This window comes from Temnothorax americanus, unplaced genomic scaffold (assembly GCF_048541705.1).
Source record: "Temnothorax americanus isolate GAGA-0224 unplaced genomic scaffold, ASM4854170v1 Scaffold5, whole genome shotgun sequence".
NCBI classification, from domain to species: Eukaryota; Metazoa; Arthropoda; class Insecta; order Hymenoptera; family Formicidae; genus Temnothorax; species Temnothorax americanus.
This window is the reverse complement of record NW_027509657.1, coordinates 5,485,214-5,505,225: the sequence shown is the minus strand read 5'-3', so window position 1 is coordinate 5,505,225 and position 20,012 is coordinate 5,485,214. Positions and strand designations below refer to the sequence as shown.

Genomic DNA, 20,012 nt, shown 5'->3' with positions numbered 1-20,012 from the left:
ACTACGCGCCGCGCTGCGCCGCCAAGTTTCCACGAGTAGCGGTATCACGTTTTGCGAAAATAGCGCCTTTCCTCGGATTAACCTTGAGGAATTTACCACGCCAACGGTGTGTCTCATGCCCGACTCTCGTTCCACCATTCCGAACGGCCGCGTCCGTCGAATTCGAGGAAAAAGAAGGATATTCGTGCGGCGGTTAACGCGCTGCTTATTGAAAAAATACGTGCGAAGATAGATAATATAAATAATAATTGAATAATGCCAAGGCGAATTGTTGAATTGCATGGTGACTACGCGATAATCAGCTGATCGATAGGATTGAGACAAGAAGGCGCGAAATGCTATTTACAAAGATAAAAATAATGCTTTGTGCTAGATATAAAGCACATTATATAATACATATATTATTATTAAAATTATAAATAGTCGCTATATAAATATCTTTGCGGTGGATTATTAGTATTCTGGATGAACTTCTCGTAGCGAGGAACAGCAGCTTGGAAAGGACCAAATGGCAGACGATGGTGGTAACCTTATTTAGCGTCCCAGGATACTAATAAAACGAGATGCTAGGTTGAGCATTCCCAACGAAATTTCTCTAATTAACCTCATGATCCCTATTCTTTGTCTGCTGTTCCCCCGTGCGTCATGTTCATCTTCCTCGCAATTCTTTCTTCTATTTTTCACCTTCGTGAGCAATAACGCGTCCCTTATTTACTCCTCAGTAGATGTATCGTATCAAGTCCCGTGCAAATTGCAAAAGAAAAATAACTAAATCTTTTCGATATGAAAACAATGATCGTTGTAAACTTCTTATACAAAAGAGCATTCTAATATTTAAACCTGAACTTTTCCATTAAATCTTAAATTCACAAATTGTTTTTCAGTCAAGAGTAGAAGAAAGAAATGTATAGAGTGTGATTTTCAATTTCCAGCTCTTTTGTGTAAAAGTTCCCGCTGTAATATGAAATAACAATTCTATTATTTCTCACATTTGCTTCTTACACATTTCTTCTTTTTTGTTTTATATACTTTGCGCTTTTGCTTGTCCAAGTTTGTCCATGTTAGAGACATTCACATACAACTGAGACTATATAATCGCAGAACGCAAGAAGGGATAAAAGAAAGAACGAAAAGACGAAGGGGAGCGCGATCATAATCCTATTTTCCACCTCAGATTGGGAGTAAAATGAGCTTCTAGCCGAAGTATTCTAGCTGCAAATATCTAAAGGCGGCGGAATATCACGTTTCGCAAGAATAGAAGCCCTCTTTGAATTAGCCACCCGATACCTCTTCCTTTCCGACCACCCCTTTTCTTTATCTTATCCGGTTCTGTTCCCTACCTTCTCGTTCAGATCGATAAGGGCCTCTTCGTGCTGGCTAACGCGTGGCTCATTGAATAAAGACTCGTCGAAGTTCCGTCTAATTTATGACGTCATTTTGAAAGTGAATATTCCTACCGAATGGAGATAAGAATACGTCGACACGCCAGCGCGCTTCCTCTGGAAATAATACCGTCTGCTGCTTTATGGTCGTTATGGCACGTACGGTACGGTCGTTTTTCTGTGATTTGTTGAGAATTATCGGCGAGAGTTTATATCATAAAAATGCCTTTGCGTCTTTAAAATTATGATTCGATGTGTGATAAATATAAATACTACACACACACATTAACTTTAATTGAGAAATTTAAAAAAATCAGATTATTTTTCAGATTATTTTTTAAATTATTTTTCAGATTATTTCTTAGATTATTTCTCAGATTATTTGTCACGAAAAATTAGATAATTTCTCAATAAAAACATTTCACTTTAGTTATAAGTGATTTTGCAAATATTTTCTGGAAGAACAGATAATTTTATTTTAGTGAGCAGACGTTTAATGCGTTTGAAGAAGGTTTAATTTTATCAGCATTATTTTCGCGTCATCCTAATATTTCTTTCCCTCTCGTCTCGTGTCTTTCGTCGACATGTAAAATTTTTTTGGACCATAAATAAGCGTTACTTTCACGCTTATTCTTACTTTGTGCCATGTCCGCGTCACACGCGACATCCCTTCTGGGAGGGATTTAAAGGTAAGCAGGGATGAAGAAGAATGACCATGTAATGGCTATACGTACGGTTCATTGAATAATGTTTCAGCCTGGCATACCGGGCGTTGCTTTATGATGTGATTCCGGAAATGACCAGCGGAAAGAGACGACAAGCCACGGCTGAACGAATATGCCTATTTATAAAAACACATGAATGTCCGTTTGCATGATGGATGAAAAGCATCCATTGTATTATGCACAAATCTAATTATTTCACATTAACTAATTACTTTACTCCGTAATTAATTTTTTTCGAATTTAAATTTCTGAAAACCCTTTTAACTTCTACATAAAATTAGTTTCAGCAACTCATGTTTGACATTTATGCTAAATGTGAAATTATATTAAATTTATGTTAATATATATATATATATATATATATATATATATCATTGTTCCATTTCATATTTTAAAAGTGATTTATATATTATGAAAAAGAATTCGAGCACCCAAAGAAGTTAAACTAATTTTATAGAGTTCTTGGGATGGAATTAGTTTTGTATGTAAAATTGCCTCGTAATTTTACGATAAAATTGTAGATTGCCGGATTTCAAAGAAAATAATATTACGAGATTTCACATAGGACTGTGTGTCTGCGATTAGAAAAGTAATAATTTTAAAGGCAATACTTAATGCCGGGAAATATCAAGTTTGCGACACGGCGGCATTCGTGACTTTCGAGCGTCATCACTCGAGTCGAGGAGAAAAGTCCGACTACTCATTAAAGGAGAATACTTCGAAACTAATTTCTTTAAGATCGGCCATTTGTTCGTCGGACGTTCTACACTGAATTTCTCGCTACTCGACACCCACTTCGAAGTCAATTATCGGCGCTTGATGTCGGCGATGAGAGGGGAAAAGGCGAGGGGAAAAAAGGAGTTCGAGCCGCGAGCGGGAAACTCAAGCAGGCGATACAAACCTCGTTGGGCGTTCGTGATCGTGAATAAAACGAATCGCCGATTCGAGTTGGCCTGCGAATTGCCAAGGTCGGGTATATCACGTTTCACGGCGATGGTGTTTTCCTTCGAATTAACCCCTTCGCTCCTCCGTCTCGCCTCCTTCGCGCCACGCTCACTCGACTCGCGGCCGCTCCTTCCCATTCGAGACAATGGTAAGAACGAAGAACCGTTGTTTGCGCGAAAGTCAGCGACTTCCGAAAGAACTATCGCGGCAAGAAAGACCTGCGCGGAATTAACGAGAAAGATATTTAACCCCGTTCGCGATGACCTACGATCTTACAGCCAAACGTCGACTTCTTGCTTAAATTAAAATAGTATTATTTATTTGTGGATATAAAAAAAAAGAGAAAGCAAACAATTTTATTTCTAATTTAGACAAAATCTGTCGCATAAAAAGCTCCATGTAAACGACATCTCTCTTGTGTCGTCGTAAATCATCTCGTCACTGCAGGGTTAACAAACAGAACGTCAAGTTTTGTTCGTGACGTTCCGTTTGCAAGAACAATTTTCTAGCCAAGATAAATACAAAAAATATATATTATATTATATTATATATATTTTTTTTCTCATGGCAAAATAACCCGCGGATGCGTATTATTTGTCGACAGTTCCGCGGAAACCGAGACACTGTTATGCTTTCTTTGCTCATTATCGTCGTTACAATCGTCGTTTTGCTACCGGAGATGGATCGTTCTGACTGTTCATCGTATCTCCTGCGAGAGGAAGAGCGGAACCGGGCGGCGGCCGCGCTGGGCTAAGAGGCAGCGGGGGTCAGGGCTGTATGTTTCGTTTGAAAATTTAATTTCTCTAATTAAAGTGCCGACGAGCTTTACCAGGGCGCATCTCCTGTCGTCCGTCCTCGTCTTTCTTTCTCTCTTTTGCCTGCTCCTACGTTCCCTTTTGTGTCCCGGATGCGAGCCGCGCCTGCGGCCTAGCTTTTGCCGGAGTCACCCGTTTCATTAAGCTAATGAAAGTTTTCTTTTGAAGATGATACGTCAAACAATTTTGTTTTGCGTATACCTGCCGGTGTTGATACTGATGACGACACAATTGTGCCGTACGCTCTGTCAGCCGGGTGTCCATCTGATAATTAAGCACATAATACGTCTAATCGTATTCAAGAAAGAGACTTTTGCAAACGCGATTTTAATACGTGATTTAATTCTACAATTTACTACGTCAATATTCAATATAAGATACAATATCTTTTAAGTATAAACATCTTGTGACTTTTTATGAATTTCCGTATCAGCGTTTTTGCTATTTTATTTTTTACTATCAACACATTTTACTTTTCTGTGCTTTCACTTTTGCTGAAATAAATAATTTCGTTGTCATTACTTGGAATTTGTGCTCGATATGCGGGCGCCTTGTCACTTTTTCAACTTACAATCGCGCGCACATACGGATCGCCGCAAATCGATCGTGTCGACGACGCGTCGTTCTTTGAGGTGGAAAAATCAGTGTTAGCGGGATGATTCGAAAGTGGTGGTTACGCTTACATCAAAGAGCACCATCCTGGCTCCTCGCTTCGTGGAAACTAACGCCGGGCCGGGGGAATTCATTTCCATTCGATAGCCAGCCACGGCCGAATGCGAAAGCAGCTGCCGGCCATGTGGTGTGCAAACGAGGTGGATTAATCGCTTTTTCTCTCGTCGCGTCGTCCAACGTTGCGATATATCGCAACGACGCCTCATTCGCGGGGAGTCGCAGTATCTCTCGCGAAATTTCATTTTAGCAAGACTTTTTTGCGGCACGTCCTAGCTTTTTTTTGTTTACCTTTCGAGCGCTGGCCACCGCGTATATTACAAATGCATTTTTTTGTCCAGCGATATAAAACAAAATGCATAACGTAACGCGCTAGAAACAGAAACGGTGTTAAAGAGCTCAATATTGGGGCAACGGTCGCCGCGTTAAAATAACATCGGCGATAAGTATGTGTTTTATTTTTCTATTTGCAGCTATTTGTCGAGTATAGTACAGATCATCATTTTTTAGCACTAGCTCTGACTTTGATTTCCGTCCCTTAATTGGAGATAAGCGGAACGAGGGGAGTGTGTAATGTAATTTGCTTCGTTCTCTCGGCGGGGGCGTAGCGATGCGACGATCGTTAAACCGTTATCATCGGTCGAGGGGTTCGCCGGGTTCGCCGGTGACTGTATTGCGTTTTGCGATCCGGTATCGCGAGCCGGTTACCGCTTAAGGTTACGTCGTCCGCACCGTTGAACCGCGTCTCCGCCGCGTGTCCCGCGCGCGCGGATTTCCGCCGACATGATTTATGGTGGAAAAGGCGCGCCTCTTCACCCCCCGCGCTCGCACATCCTCGTGCTATACGCGCTCGGCCTCCCCAGAGACGGCGGATTCTGCGGGCACGACCTGTTTTCGTTAGCTGGGGAAGTGGTTTAATTATTAACTACGTCGTAAACTCCCGCGCGACGTGCGCTTTTCCGCTCGGATGAACGTCTGTTTAATCCATTTTTATTGGGGGTTCATGGATTGTTACACTCACACGCGCTTGTTTCGCCGCTTTAATTTAATTGTAACTATGTGTGTAACTATGTAAGAAATTATATTATTTAAATTACGTACGAATCTCTCTCAGCCATTCTATTTCCTACAGCTATATAGTGCAAATATAGTCCGACGTAAATTTTTCACTGACACACACGTGCAAATGGGTGCTATTGAAGACACATTTAACTTTAATTAATTAGTTAACGCTCCGAATGAAAAGATAAATGCTGCAAATTAATTCCACTTTGGGCACATTAATATTCACGAGCCCAACTTTGATCTCTGATAATTTTTTCCGTCTCTTGTTTCTAAGATCTACGAGCGGGTCACGTTCCGCGTGGAATACCCTACCTCCCCTATAGACTTTATCCGCAGTAATCAAATTTTCCTAAAACGTTACGGCACTACGAAGGCCGGCATTAAGATAATTAATCTGCAACGGACACATTCAAGCGTATTAGAGCACATTAGGGTAATAGATATTTATCCGTAAGCTGAATATTGCGCTTTGCAGACTGCTGACCGCCCTTCCTCTCTCCCCATCTTTCGTATTAATTTGCGGGCCCTTACACAAACTCTCCTCTTGCGAAAGTGCCTTTCAGTCATTTCTCTTTATGGCAGTTTTTCCTCATGAACAGAAAAATCCGAATTTTTCCTTTCAACAGCTTTTAAACGTTTATGTATATTTAGATAGAAACGTTTTCGAAATTATTTCGCGAATCGCTCTAAAACTTACAGCTTTGAAATAGAATCATGCGAATTATGAAATATCGAATGCAGATAAAAAAAAAGATCAGAAAACATCACTTGTGGATGAAGCATAGGTGATCTTTAATTCTTGAATAACAGTTTCGTCCTATTCCCAGCTTGCTGAACTTACAACTGTTATAGTTAAACCGAAGTTGCGGGGATTCATTGTGCAACTTCGCTCGGAAGCGTTTACAATGACGGCGCCGGGGCGATCGATTGTCATCGCGGGCCGTCGGGTCCTTGCAAGCTCTCCGGGCGTGCTTATTAAAGTCAGCGATTAACGGCATGTCGGACACGGCGCTCTACACGAAAGCTGGGGCTTTGTCCGTTTCCACGTTAATCGGGCATAACATTGTGACGGTGGTGGTGGTACGGATCGCCGCCGTGTCCGTACGATAACAACGCGGGCGAGTATAGCCCATTACGCTGAGGCAGGCGGATGTGACGTCAGGCCCGGAAGCGTCGTGGCAATACGTATATACGCACATCTGCAATATTCCTTCTTGCTCGGAATATGGCATTAACTGGAGACATTGTCCAATTCGGGATTTCAGTTCGCGTTGTGATACGTTTATTACTGACGCTTGTTTAATATATCTATATATGTATAGTGTAAAATAACGGTCTTGATATTAATTGTCAGTAATAATTATATAATAATAAAAGAGAAAGAGAGAGAGAGCGGAGAGAGGAGAGGAGTGGAAGAGAATTAGAGTATACATGGTAATACGAAATAATAATTTTAACTATTATGATTAAGAAGTATCTGGAGAAAAGTTTCCAACTATATATTTGCTTGTCGTTTCCTCCGACGAGGATTGTTATTAAAAGTACTTCTCTGATGGTAATTGGAGAATCCGTCAAATAGCCGTTTACGACCATGTCATATTCAGCATTAACAGTCAACAGAAACTATTGAAGCAGCAGTCGTAGCAGCTTTTTGTAGCGGAACTCGGCGTGTCGTTTAAACTGACTTGTGAGATGTAGCGACGACAAGAACGCTGTCGTTAAGTCGCTAGTGAATTCCGGCCTGTCACGGCTCATCGACATTCACGTCGCATTCCACGGGAAGTGCAAGCGAGTTTAACTGCGGGAGTGAGGGGGAGAGGAGGAAAAAGCGAGAAAAGGAAAGGAAAAAAAACATAGAAAAGAGGAGAAGTCGCGCGTGCGGTGATGGATCGACACGGTTAGCGACGTCGTAGCGGTGACGATTTGCGCTCTTTATTTCCGTTTTCGCCAAGTTAGAGTTCGCCGCTATCTCTATGACAACCTTACCAATAGCGCTTCCGTGAGACGCGAAATAAAATGTCGTCCCGTGAAGAACTTGCACGAGACGCACTTGCAAAAGCGTATGACATGACTAATAACAAGACACTCGGTTATTACGTGCGGAGAAGTATTCGCAGAAAAAAATTTAAAGGTGTTGGAAAAGCTAAAGACTAATGGTGATTCTCGTCGTTGTAAATTAATTTTTTTTGCTTTATTTTTGGTTTCAACTCTGTTAGTTGAACTCATTTAGAGTTTATTGTACAGTTTATCACTCAATTTTTTACTTTTTAATATATATATAGTGACTATTCACTGTGATTCAGATTTAGGGAGTAATATATAATTTATGATATTACGGTTTCAAATTTGTATAGTGTCGTAAGGAGAGTTTAGAATATGAAATATAATACGGTTTGCTGTAGTCTATTTCGTTCTTTCTCTCGTTCCCTCCTCTCCGCGCATTTACAAGTAATGAGCCACCGCAGTCGGAGGCGAATTTTCCATCATCCGCTGCCGCACTTCCGTTTTGCGGTGGCGATGGGTAAATCGGGGAAGCTCGCTGCGGCGAGTTCGGGGGCCGGTAGCGGCGAAGTACCGTTTGACCTTCCACCTGCGTATACCGCCGAGTACCGATCTTGTAATCTCGGGTGACACGACCCTGCGGAATATTTCATCAGGCTGCGCGGATACACCTGCTGCCCCTTCGGAATACGGTGGGCGCGCTCGCCCGTATCTCTCGGCCTGTATCTCGCTTACCTGCGGCAGAAGAGCAAGCAGGTCCTGTTGTTCCCATCCCTTCGATGCCATCGCCGCTTTCGTCTGCGACGCGGTTCGCTGTTTGTCTTCCGCTTTGACGGATGGTGGTTAATGGGCCGTTTTATTTCAGCCGCGATTAGCGGCTCGTGACGAAGAGGGTCGTTGCGGAAAATTTGCTCGCCTCCATTCTCCTCCATGTATTTCTCCGTCCCCTTCGTCTATCTTTTTTTATTTATCTTCTCCACCCCGAGTTGATATAATACTTCACCTCTTCCCACCCTCGAAAGACTCCTTTTAATCACTTGATTGAACGGTCCGATTGTATGCGGGATTTTCGATGTGGCGAGAGCGAACGGTAGCGTCCAGCACGGATGGGACTCGCACACAGAACTGTCACTATTATTATTTATAAGCTAACTATATCGCGTCAGTGATCGATCACACGGGTAAGTAATTCGAAGTTTCCAGTCGCCGCCGCGCGGCATGACGTCAATCACTCATGGGAACTTCTTACTGTTTCATACCGCGGCAATAATACACCCGTCGCCTTATCGCCTCGCCGCATCGATCATCCGCACCTTCGCCGAGCCACTCCACCGGTGCACATCGAATTTCAGAATTGTTCGGTACACATCGTTACAATAACGACCCGGCATCGCTTCCACCCCGTTTCCCCCGGCTGCCGTTTCTCGTTTCCCGTCGCGCCGAACTGCACACCGGTGTGCCATCACCTTTATTACGTTGCGTTGCAGTTCGCGCGGTTACGATATGGATAGAGATAGATAATTACCGATGAGTAACAAGCGCGTCTAATATCTAGATTTTGTCAATCGGCATCGCGCATTTAAGTTCAAGACATTATTCGATTGTACTGCTATGCAACATTATTTACATTAAATTGTAGTAATTGTAAAAAAAGGGTGCAAATTACAAACTTGCACATTGCTTCCTCATTATTACAGGAAGCTTATTTTATTTAATGTATAAATTTAATGTATATGAGGAAGTTTTTATTTTATTTAATGTATAATTATTAGTATTTATTTTTTTGGTTTCCTCATAGAGGAAGCTTTGTGAGCAAAGGGTTCTACTTGCACACTTAAAAACTATAAAAAAGCCCGATATCTCAATATTTGCGGAAGTTAGAGCAAATTTACCGAAATTTCTATAACTCCAGAACTAATCGACCAAATCTTAACGAATTATATATGAAATAGGGGTAGAAAAAAGACTGAAAAATATAATAAAATTAAAAATAGATCGATATCTCCAAATTTGCGGAAATTAAAGCATAAACATACGTTTCTGCAAATTCAAAATTTTATTAAAAAAGAACTTCTTGATTATATTAGCAATTTTTATTAATTCTATTATGTTCTTCAGTTTTTTCTACCCCTATTTCATATATAATTCGTTAAGATTTGGTTGATTAGTTCTGGAGTTATAGAAATTTCGGTAAATTTGGCACATACACACACACATACACACACTTACATACATACAGACATTTTTTTTAATTGCAATTTTTTGACATTTTAGAACATTCTGAACACATTCAGAAAAACAAAAAAAAATTATTTTTTTTTTTAACGAAAACAGCTTCTATATGAGGAAGCAAAAAGAAAGAAGAAGAAAATTATTTTTGCTCGATCTGAATGAAATTTAAAGGCATTCATAAAGGTATTCATAGTCGGTTTTTATATATTTAACCATCAAACCATCTTTATATTTAGACCATCTTAAGTATAATCTTAAGATGTCATAAATCAATCACAGAGCTGTATTAGCATCTTAAGACATTACTTAAGATGGTCTTGAAATAAGTTCCGACTATGAATACCGGCCCATGAATAACGGTCTTCTTTCTAAATGTTTGTATAATTTGTTAAATTACATGTTTTCAAGCATTTCGTGCGAGCACAAAAAATACGTTCTCCTAAGAATGAAAATAATTTTGAAATGAAAAGATTAGCCCAGGTTGTTGCAACAGATTCTCCGGTATTTTCCGTAGCAAATCATCCTTGCGCACTCGTTTTTCTCTCGCTCTTGTACGTAGAGAGGATGGGACGGGTTGTTCCCAGGGGACTCCTATACAGCATAATAAATGTCCGTCTATCTGGCCATCTCTTATTGCATTCCTGCGATATGGTGTAAAGAAATAAAGTGAGGAAGGGACCAAAGGCAAAAGGCTGGCGGCGAGTTTCGCACAAAAAGGAACAAGATATGCGCGAGATAAGACGCTAGAAGGACGCACGAAGACAAGCGCTTATATGCAGCGCGTGACGTAGATTGTGAGAAGGAGGATAAAGGGAAGAAAAGGTCATTGAAAAAAGCGACGGCTGGAAAACCTATTTTACGTCAAAGTCGTTCATCCTCTTGAAGAAGGAATTCTTATCTGCCGTTGGAAGATCGTGACGCACGTGATTTTTGTCGCGACCAACTTAGCCTTGAATTCTTGCGTTACATAACGCGTACATGAGTCATCTTTTTTTTAAACGACGTTTCTCGAGACCGCTATGACGGTGACACAGCGTGGTATGACACAGTAAATCGAAGACAATGGTCAGACGTAGTATCGTTCAAGAGAACTGTTAAAAAGTGATATAGCTAGGGAAAGGAAGGGATGCTCCGTGGAGAAAGTACTTGTAAACGAATAAATCGGTACACACGCTCTAAGTAGAGACTGGAGTTACTTGACGGCGCACTCTTTGTTCGCCAGTGGTTGTAAAAGCGAACGATGCGCTTACGGCGTACCGAAGGAAAAGGTCGGCAGTATCAATAAGGCGCAAGGTGGCACGAGGGCACGGAAAGAGAGAGGTAAAAGCGCCGTACTTATTGCTAAATCATGAACGAGCGGAAAAGTATGCGATACGGCAGTTTTTTTACGGCGATGCAAAAAGGCGTAGAAAATGGTCACGTAGGTCCAGGAGGGACACGGGTAAATATAAAGAGAGAATGAGAAGCGGCGAGAGAGATAAAAGCGGAAAAATAACGAGGGTGATCCGGCGCTCGTTAAATGTTCGCGCTTGCGAACGAATTAGCAAAGGCTGCGTGCAAAGTTAATGAAAATCCAGTTACTGGAAAATAAAAAGTGGAGAGAGAGAGAGAGAGAGAGAGGAGGGAGAAGAGAGAAGGAGAGAAATTAAGTGGTCTAGGAAAAATACGTTATAACCGGAAATAATATGACAAAGAAAGTATAATTAGATAAAAACAGTAATAAAGATTGGTTACACGTGTGTTACATGAAAAAGAGATAAATGTAGGAAGATGAAAAAGAGATAACAGTAAGATATTTATCGTTTCACGGTTTTTAGTTAATAGTTTTTAAGAAATATAACACTCAAAGAGGTCTTTTGAAAATAGTTACTGATTTATCCTTGACAATTTCTATGGGTAACAAGATTCAGAAATATCATGGAAAAACAGCAGCGAGGCGGAGAATAAACGTGAGGAAATGTAAGGATCTCAGCAATGTTACAAGGTACATACATCGGTAAAGCCGGCATTCGAATATCGTTAACTGCGGCAAAAAATCGCGCAGACGTGCATTCGTGCATACGGGGGGGGGGGTGGTTGCATGAAAGAGAGAGGCTAAGGAATGGAAAATCACGTAAACGGATTCAGACAAATCGCAGGGAATGCGAGGAAAATGCGAAGTGAACCGGAACAGCAAACTAAGGGGATGATGATAATACTTGTAAGCTTATAAAATGGCACGCGTTCGTAGTCGGATTGCCGGGCGAAGGGCCATTTTTATCGCGGTTAAAAATTGATGGCGTTCAGCTCGGGATAGCGGATAAGGGAGAAGTGAAAAATAAACGCGGCTAGCGACTGGAGGCATACTAAAAGTAAGACAATGTAAGCCGGGAAAAGGGGGTTAGATAAAAGAACAAAAGCCTGACTCGAAAACTCCGCGTAACGCGACGGCTGTCATATTTTGTTCGCAGCATTGTTGTTGCAGGTTGCAGTTGAGACGGAACTACGTTGAAACTGCGTACAAACGTGAATTTTGACCGATTGAACTGTCCTTGTGTTGAAGTATTTAAAACAAATTGAAAATAAATACGAGGGAAGAATTGGACGTAGAAATAATAAAAAGAGGTATTACACTGTACTGCATTCATATAAATTGTAAAAAAACTACGATGAAAAATATATGTGCAACGATAGAAGAGCGGCATATACATAGTAAAATAATAAAAATCGACGCGGTTCTTTGTGAAAGGGCAAAAAATAAAAATAACGTTGTGATCGTTAACGCTGATGTGAAATATGAGATGGCAGTCGGGTATTGTTAAAGTATTAAAAAGGGGACAGATAAGGGGTTATATACAAGATATAAAGGATCTCCTTCGAGACACTGAAAGAGGAGCCCTAAGGTAAGAAGTTGAGATAAAATAATGCAGAGGAAAAAAAAGCGACGTGAAAACTGAAGTAAGGAAGAAAGTAGACGGAAACGCGATGAGACACTTCGATTTCTAAGAAACGGAGTATTGTTTCATTGCACCTAACTGCGAATAGTATTAGCAAAATAACACATCGACAAATCGGTAATACATTATAATGTTCATTTTCACCAATTCTTCTATTGGCGCGCCCACTTCATTCTTTGCATTTTTTATTCCTCTTCGTAGCAAAAAAAAACCGAAGACATTAAGAATAATCTTTAGCGATGTCGAACGAAGATAATCTTAGAAGAGATAATTATAATATCTGCGATAGTGTTACGTAAATACTTTGTGAAAGAGTGTCCCGAAATTAATACCTCTACAATTCAAATGCAAGAAGTTAATCTGTTGCGTCACGAAGCGCGTCTAAAACAATAGGGAACGTAGAGAAAGTTGGAAAGCAAATAAAGGTATATAGGGTAGAGAGAATATAAAGGCGCGAAGGGGGAGTAACGCCGGGGAAGAGACAACCGCAAAGATGGGTAAGTTGACGAAAAATAAAATGGCCAAGGCGGCGCATCGTCCGCCGAGCAGGGCGAGTCATCTTTTTGTGGAGAAGAGACGCTCTTGACGCGGTGTTCCGCTTTAAAGATAACGAAGCGAGTTCTTCGCGGAACAAAGCTTCGTAACCGCCGCCGTCACCGTCACGACGGTCGCGGAGTGTTTGCCGAGACTGTCTCCAGCAGTGCGACAGGAGCGACAGGTGGCTCCGTGTGCCCGCTTTTTCACCCCTTCTCACCTAGTCTGTCTCTCTCTTTCTCTTTGCCATTTCTCCATCCGTCATCCCCTCACGATTCCGCTCCCGGGCTCGCTCGCACCGTTGGCACTCACTCGGAGGTATGATTTAAAGTGTAAACTTAAATATTCCAGTTGGTACCTTCGTGCAAATAGATTCGATATTAATGGAGCTTCAGCACCTCGTCGGAAAAGAGAAAGAGAGGATATCCGAATATCTGCCGCAGAAAATTCTAATAGCGAATCTAGATACTTCTTCATATGCCTAATAATTTTCATATATTTAACAAAAGAAAATAAAGTAATAATAAAAACGCAAGTAAAATCTTTGTAGACTAAGATTGACATTACAGATTTGACAACAAATTATAAGTTCCAACGAGCTGGAATATTCGGCATTAATAAAGAGGAAATAACGTTTAAGCGAAGCAGTCTTTTCAGGAGAATTCCCAACGGTTATCTCATCCAGAGCTCCACCAAAGAAATCGCAAGCAATCCCCTCGAACGACGCGCAAAACGTTTCGATCTGACTTTTTCGTCTTCTTTTTCCATTTTGGGGCGATTGATTTATAGATGGGAAAGTGACGGCACGGCTAAGTGTCTCGGCTCAAAATAATTATCGATCTGCTCTTATCGAATCTACGGCGGACTTACCTGCTTTGTGTGTGTATATAGGCGAAGGAAGATATCTCGCGTTGCGACAAATTTGAAGAAATCTATTAACGAGAATCAGTAGATAGTTAAGCTTTCTTTTAATCCCCCCATAATCCACTTCGTTCTGCGATTAAAGAACGGGATCGATGTTCTTATGTATCTTTTATACATAAGAACTTCCGCATGTAAGGAAAATATCTCAAATATTTTTCCTGTATGAAAAGTTGTATAAAGAAGCGGATGATATACGGATCCTTGCCTTATCTTATAACTTAATCTACGGAAGGGAAGAGGATTCACATGAATAATGAAATATACCGTTGTGTATTAGAGAAAAATAAAGGAAGCTTTATTCTTTACATACCATAGCAGGCGATACGAGTCGGCCGCGCGTCGTCGACGTGAACGACGAACGCGCGCGTCACCGACGACGCAGAGATATAAACGAATATCGGTAGGAAGATCGGGCCGGTGGGGGGTCTCGGGGTACACGGTAAGATCGGTAAGATGGGATCCTCCTCGTCGCGCGGGGTCGTATAATACACACCGTCGCCTCTCTCATTTTCTTCTCGTCCTCGCTTTCTTTCGCTATCGCCGTCGCCCTCGGCTTCTTCAGGTCACGCCAAGATCGCCGCCAGTTTGTGCAGATTCGTTATGGTCGTCGCGTCGCCTGGCTGCAACCTGAGTGCCTCCTTGTAAGCCGCGGCGGCTTGCTTGTACTTGCCGTTCAGGTGTAGGATCGCGCCGAGATTCGTATGGCTGCGGGCCTCGTGCGGCCTCAGACTGGCAGCGTGTCTGTACCAGACCTCGGCCTCATCGCGACGATCGGCTTGCCTCAGCGCCGAGGCCGCCGCGACCGACAGCTCGTAATCGGACCGCGACAGCTCGGCCGCTCGCAGCTGCTCCTCGGCAGCCTCCATCAGTCGGCCCTGCGACGTCAGGAACAGCCCTGGAAATTTTGCAAACAGACATTACGGTGCGTGTCGCGAGAGACCGCATCGCGTTCGATCAATTTGTACGTCATATATTATTAAAGTTAGTTAAGTCGCTTGATAGATCGTTAATCGATGCAACAATTGCATATAAATCTGCAAATCTGTTTAATAACTCGTTATTTTGCAATTGAATAGATCGATTTCGCTTAACACTGATTTTTGATAGATGAAAAAGATGTTTATTGAGGGCAATGTTTTTTGAACAGGGAAAACTGCAGGAAAATATGATTATAAAGAAATCTGACGAAATAATATTTTTGTACAACGGTATTTTTAATTTGAGAGAAACTTAATGAAACACGAACATCTTCGATAAACGTGAAGGTAGAAAAATTTGAGATACTTATTAAGTCTTTGATTTCAAATTAGACGTTCCATTTATTATTAACTAATTAAGCGAAAGAACGCGATTCAAGCTTACACACAGAAAAATATCACTACTGCCAAGAAAAGCAATTATTTATTTTATTTTATTTATTTTAAGTAATAGGTTTTTTCACAATATATATCTTAATAATAGTTTTAAGATATCATATACTTAGCACAAATCTTAGAAAAACTCATAATTTTGTGCTCAAAAAACAAGAATTCATTCTTCTTTCAAGAATATTATATACTCTTCAATAGACTGTATATAGTAAGTAATCCAAATTCTTGTATTAATTAAATTATCTTATTTCAAGTACTAGATTTGCTAATATCTAGAATATGTTTTGAGTAAATGTGATGCTTGCGATGACTTTATGGTAGATTTGCGGATATATGAACTTATCAAATATTTAGAACAATAAGTAATATTTATTTGTAGTACATATTTTTCTGTGTGTATACGATTATGTCACTTATATATATTAATAATGAATGTTCTATCGAGCGAATGGAAAAAAGATACCTACGCGGCAAATTGCACGCGGCAAAATATCGTCTTCGTATATCTCGGTGCAATTTAACGCGACTGACGTTTCGAAGCGCGTCGCCGCGTTTCTCCGGAATTTTAATACCCATCGATCTCCATCTCCGGCATCTCGACTCATCCCCCGCACTCTCTCCGTATCCGTCCTTCTTTTCGATTAGTCGGTTCGCCCTTCTTTTCGCCAGATCGACTATCATCCCGCCAGGAAATATTACAACGGTATTTATAGCGGTTCGACGAATCGGCAATCCTCTTATCTCCCCCTGCTATTAAGCGACTCTTCGAATCTTGGTTCTTTGATTCCCGTCGCGAGTCCCCCTCGCAATCGAAGGGAACTTGGAGGACTCCGTTCTAGAACGGATTTGGGGATCGGGAATCAATTATACCGTTGTTACAATGGGGGTCTCGGCTTCTCCCGGGGGTGCGCGTTAGGCGAGTGCAAAAGCGAGATGCTTAAGAGAGCGTATTTCATTGCTTTAATAATGAACGAGGATTCTCCCTTATCACCGTCGAAGACGACTACAAATACGGGCATTAGACATTTAAATTGCGATGCGGTCGAGAGACGGAAGGTGAATCTCGGCGGTCGGCGAGGAGCGGGAGGACGAAACGACGCGACGGTGGCATAAAGACGGAGACAGTAACCGCGGAGACGCCTACTGACGAATTCCAGACAACGTCGCTGAGGACCGACGACGCTTTCCTGCGGTCCGCAATTAAAGGAAGCTTTTGGTCGGCGCCTTACCGTAATGATGGTGCACGCTGGGGTCGTCCGGCGCCAATCTGCGGGCCCTCAGGAACCATCTCTCCGCTTCCAAGACGCGGCTCGACTAAAGAGAGAGAAAGCAGAGGCGACTCGTGAGCCACCGCGAACTCGATAGCCCTGTCTGTCCCCCCTCCCCCTGGCGGTTGCTACCGGTTCAGGAGCTTGTTCTATTGCATTGGACAAGATTTTTGAATGTATTATATCCGTTAAATTGTGGATGTATGCATGTCACGCTGAACATAAATATATCTCTATAAATAATAAAAAAAAAACATATGTAAATATTGAAGAAAATCAGAATTTTCAAAATTACATTGCAGTAAACAACAACTTCGAATTTTCCTCTCGTCCAGAAATACATATCGCAATTTTTGTTAACAATTTGGATGCAACACGCAACGTCCATTCGCAAAATTGAGTGTCATAGGAAAAACAATATCTAACACAAGAAACAGAAAAATAGATTTACATTCAGCGCTGAATTCCCTCAAAAAATTTTTTCATTTCTTAAAAAAAAAGCCTGGTTAATTGTTGTCATCCGTTATTGTTCGTTAATACTATCGAAGTATAGTTAACATTTGACGCAAAATTAATCTAGTTTCAGAGATGTGAGAACCGGGAGGAGCGGGGACTTCGTATTGACCTAAATATGTTTATATCGCGCACTTATATTGCGTATCGCGGTAGAAGTTTCTCAAGTGGTAACGATCGATATAGTCAGACTTGGAAAGTAGATCGCGATAAGGTGAAATAGAGCGGCGATGGCAGGCGATGGCGATCTAAAAGCAAAACGACGGCTACTTACGTTCCGTGCCAAAAGTTTCCCGTAAGTGATGTGGGCCGGCACGTGGTCAGGCTGGCTGGCCAAACTCGCCTGAAACCACCTCTCCGCTTCTGCATACTGTTGCAGCCTCGACAGCGTCTCACCTAGCAGATTGTACACGCTCTGAGGGAAGAAAAAGAGAAAAAAATAGACATCAGTTTCTTTGGTGCCATCTAATTTCTTTCCGCCGTTACGTTGCAGAAATTTAAGAATTTTTGCGCACAACGGTATATACGAATAAGCGTTTTCGCTTTTCCTCTCATTTAAATTCTTTGACCAATTGGAGACGATTTCTTTCTTAACGAAAATTCAATTGTATGCTACTTTCGTATTCGCAACTTTTTATTGTGCAAGATTAGATATTGTTTTAATTAATACCGTAAATAGATTTCTTTGCAAGTAACGGCCATTTATATTTAAATTTTAAATGCAGAATAAGATTTTGCTATTTGTTTGTGCACCGCTTAATTCGTGTGCCGCCGAAGCTTAATTCGGGAAAATCCCCAGATTTTTCGGAAATTTATATTAGGAATTTAGATCACCAGGCTCCTTTTTCTTCTGTAGATTTTAGAGAGCCATATATTTATAAGACTTAATCTCCATTTTGCTTCACGCTACTTAAATATGCAAACATCGGTTAAAGAATCCGGTAAATGCGAACAACGTACTTTGAAAAACACGAGCGCGAGGGGCAACCGAAAGCTTACGTTTTACGAGAAAATCACGTGTGGATCGAAACGCGAGAAGGTTCGTTAGCGTGTTGGGGAAAAATTATGCTAATAAATTCAACAACTAATAAATTTGCTGGCAACTAATTCACAAAGTGTAACAAATTACCGCGGACATGTGTACGCGTTTTAATACGCGTTACAATATAATAATAAGCTCTTAATTACCTTTAACCCAGAAAATGCCAATGTGAATGGTAGAACGTTGAAGCGCGCTACTTATGCGTTAATTAATTACGCTTCAATGTGAGGGATCATATCTAAAATTTTCACCGACGGATAAATTTGCGATGTAAACTTTCGACACGCACAATAAATAGAGAAAGCAAGAAGAGAATAATTTGACTTTGAAGGGAACCCTTTGAAAAATTTTCTGATTTTCAGAGCTGACGATTGCTACGAATTTTTCTGAGATCGTAAATGTTCTCATATGTGTAAGCATCAAGCTCATCGATGAAAAAATTCAAAGTTGATGAGCGCATGCATATACAAAATGAGGAGAAAAATATAAAGTGGATACACATAAATCATATGATTTTTTATAAAATTTTGACTCAGTTTTTGCCTAACGAAAACTGTGGCTATTGTTATCTGTCAAAATTGTTGATATGTCAATATTCTGTTAAGGCACAATTTACTGTGATTTGAGCGACTTTAATTGCCAGGAAAGAATCGATTTCAAGTTTTGCAAAGAAACGAAATTATATCATCATTTTACAAATTCTTTCTTATATGCCCTGTCTACGCACATCCTATGGAAAAGGAGTAATAAAGTGATCGAAAGTATCATAAGGCGGCTAACATCGAAAACCTTTTTTCCAGCATACATGAGAGACCGCATCTCGCATTTCGAAGTTGTAGTAAGCTAAAACTTTTATGATTTTGTTCGAGACGAGTACGCGAGCCGTCGGGAGTGGCCGTTATAGGGCAAAGTCTTTTCACGGGCGGGGAAGACAAATGGCAGGGCGCGAACGAGAGACGGGAGAAGAACGACCTCGAATATCCCCGACTCAGTCGTCAGACTCGATTGCTTCGTGATTCAATGGATCCCGCAGTTTTCTCAATGCCGTAGAAATGTCTCACGGGGAATTGTCGCCGCGCGATTCCAATTGCCGAACGTGGCAATCGGCAGTTACAAGAGGGGAATGTTAATTGATATCCTTATTTAAAGCATGGCACATTCGCGAGTTATTGACACTATTGGTGATTTATAATTGAGCAAAAAATTCGTAGATACGAAAAACGTTGTTGGAACGTGAGAGAACGTTACGCATAGGAGTAATTTTATAAAATAATGTATCATAATCACGCGCACTATCATATCTTAAAAATGTTGTCACGCTGTCGTGAATTGCGGGATGGAGTAACAATTACATTAACTGATGCAGATAACGGTGTATATAATGAATAAATATGAGTCGAAATAAAATTTTGATATGTATCAGTTTTCGCGAAATTATTTCGGCACAGCGGGATATTATTTTCCTGCCTGTCACGCGTTATTCGGAGATGCTCCATTTCAGGGTGCCCTGAGCACGTGACATTTGCATCTACTTTTTGTCGCGCGCGACATACATCTCGCGTGTTTCACCGCGTGATTATGCTCGCGACTC

General features: G+C 41.1%; 1 protein-coding gene and 1 long non-coding RNA gene across 4 annotated transcripts in view; one reads left to right on the top strand and one right to left on the bottom strand.

Annotated features, from left to right (window-relative positions):
- The window catches only part of LOC143903870 (uncharacterized), a 313,718-nt gene that overhangs the window by 39,693 nt on the left and 254,013 nt on the right, over window positions 1-20,012 (top strand). The gene's annotated exons all lie outside the window — the stretch shown is intronic.
- Tmtc2 (Transmembrane O-mannosyltransferase targeting cadherins 2) overlaps window positions 14,502-20,012 on the bottom strand; it is a 201,413-nt gene continuing 195,902 nt past the window's right edge. The window contains exons 8-10 of one of the 2 annotated variants that reach the window (XM_077417853.1): window positions 17,654-17,794; window positions 16,828-16,912; window positions 14,502-15,123 (exon numbers count right to left, since the gene is read on the bottom strand). In XM_077417853.1, the coding sequence (XP_077273979.1) occupies window positions 14,792-15,123; window positions 16,828-16,912; window positions 17,654-17,794 (558 nt within the window). In that variant the 3' untranslated portion in view covers window positions 14,502-14,791. Of the gene's footprint in view, window positions 15,124-16,827; window positions 17,016-17,653; window positions 17,795-20,012 lie in introns of both variants that reach the window. The other variant, XR_013258810.1, reaches the window with a different exon arrangement.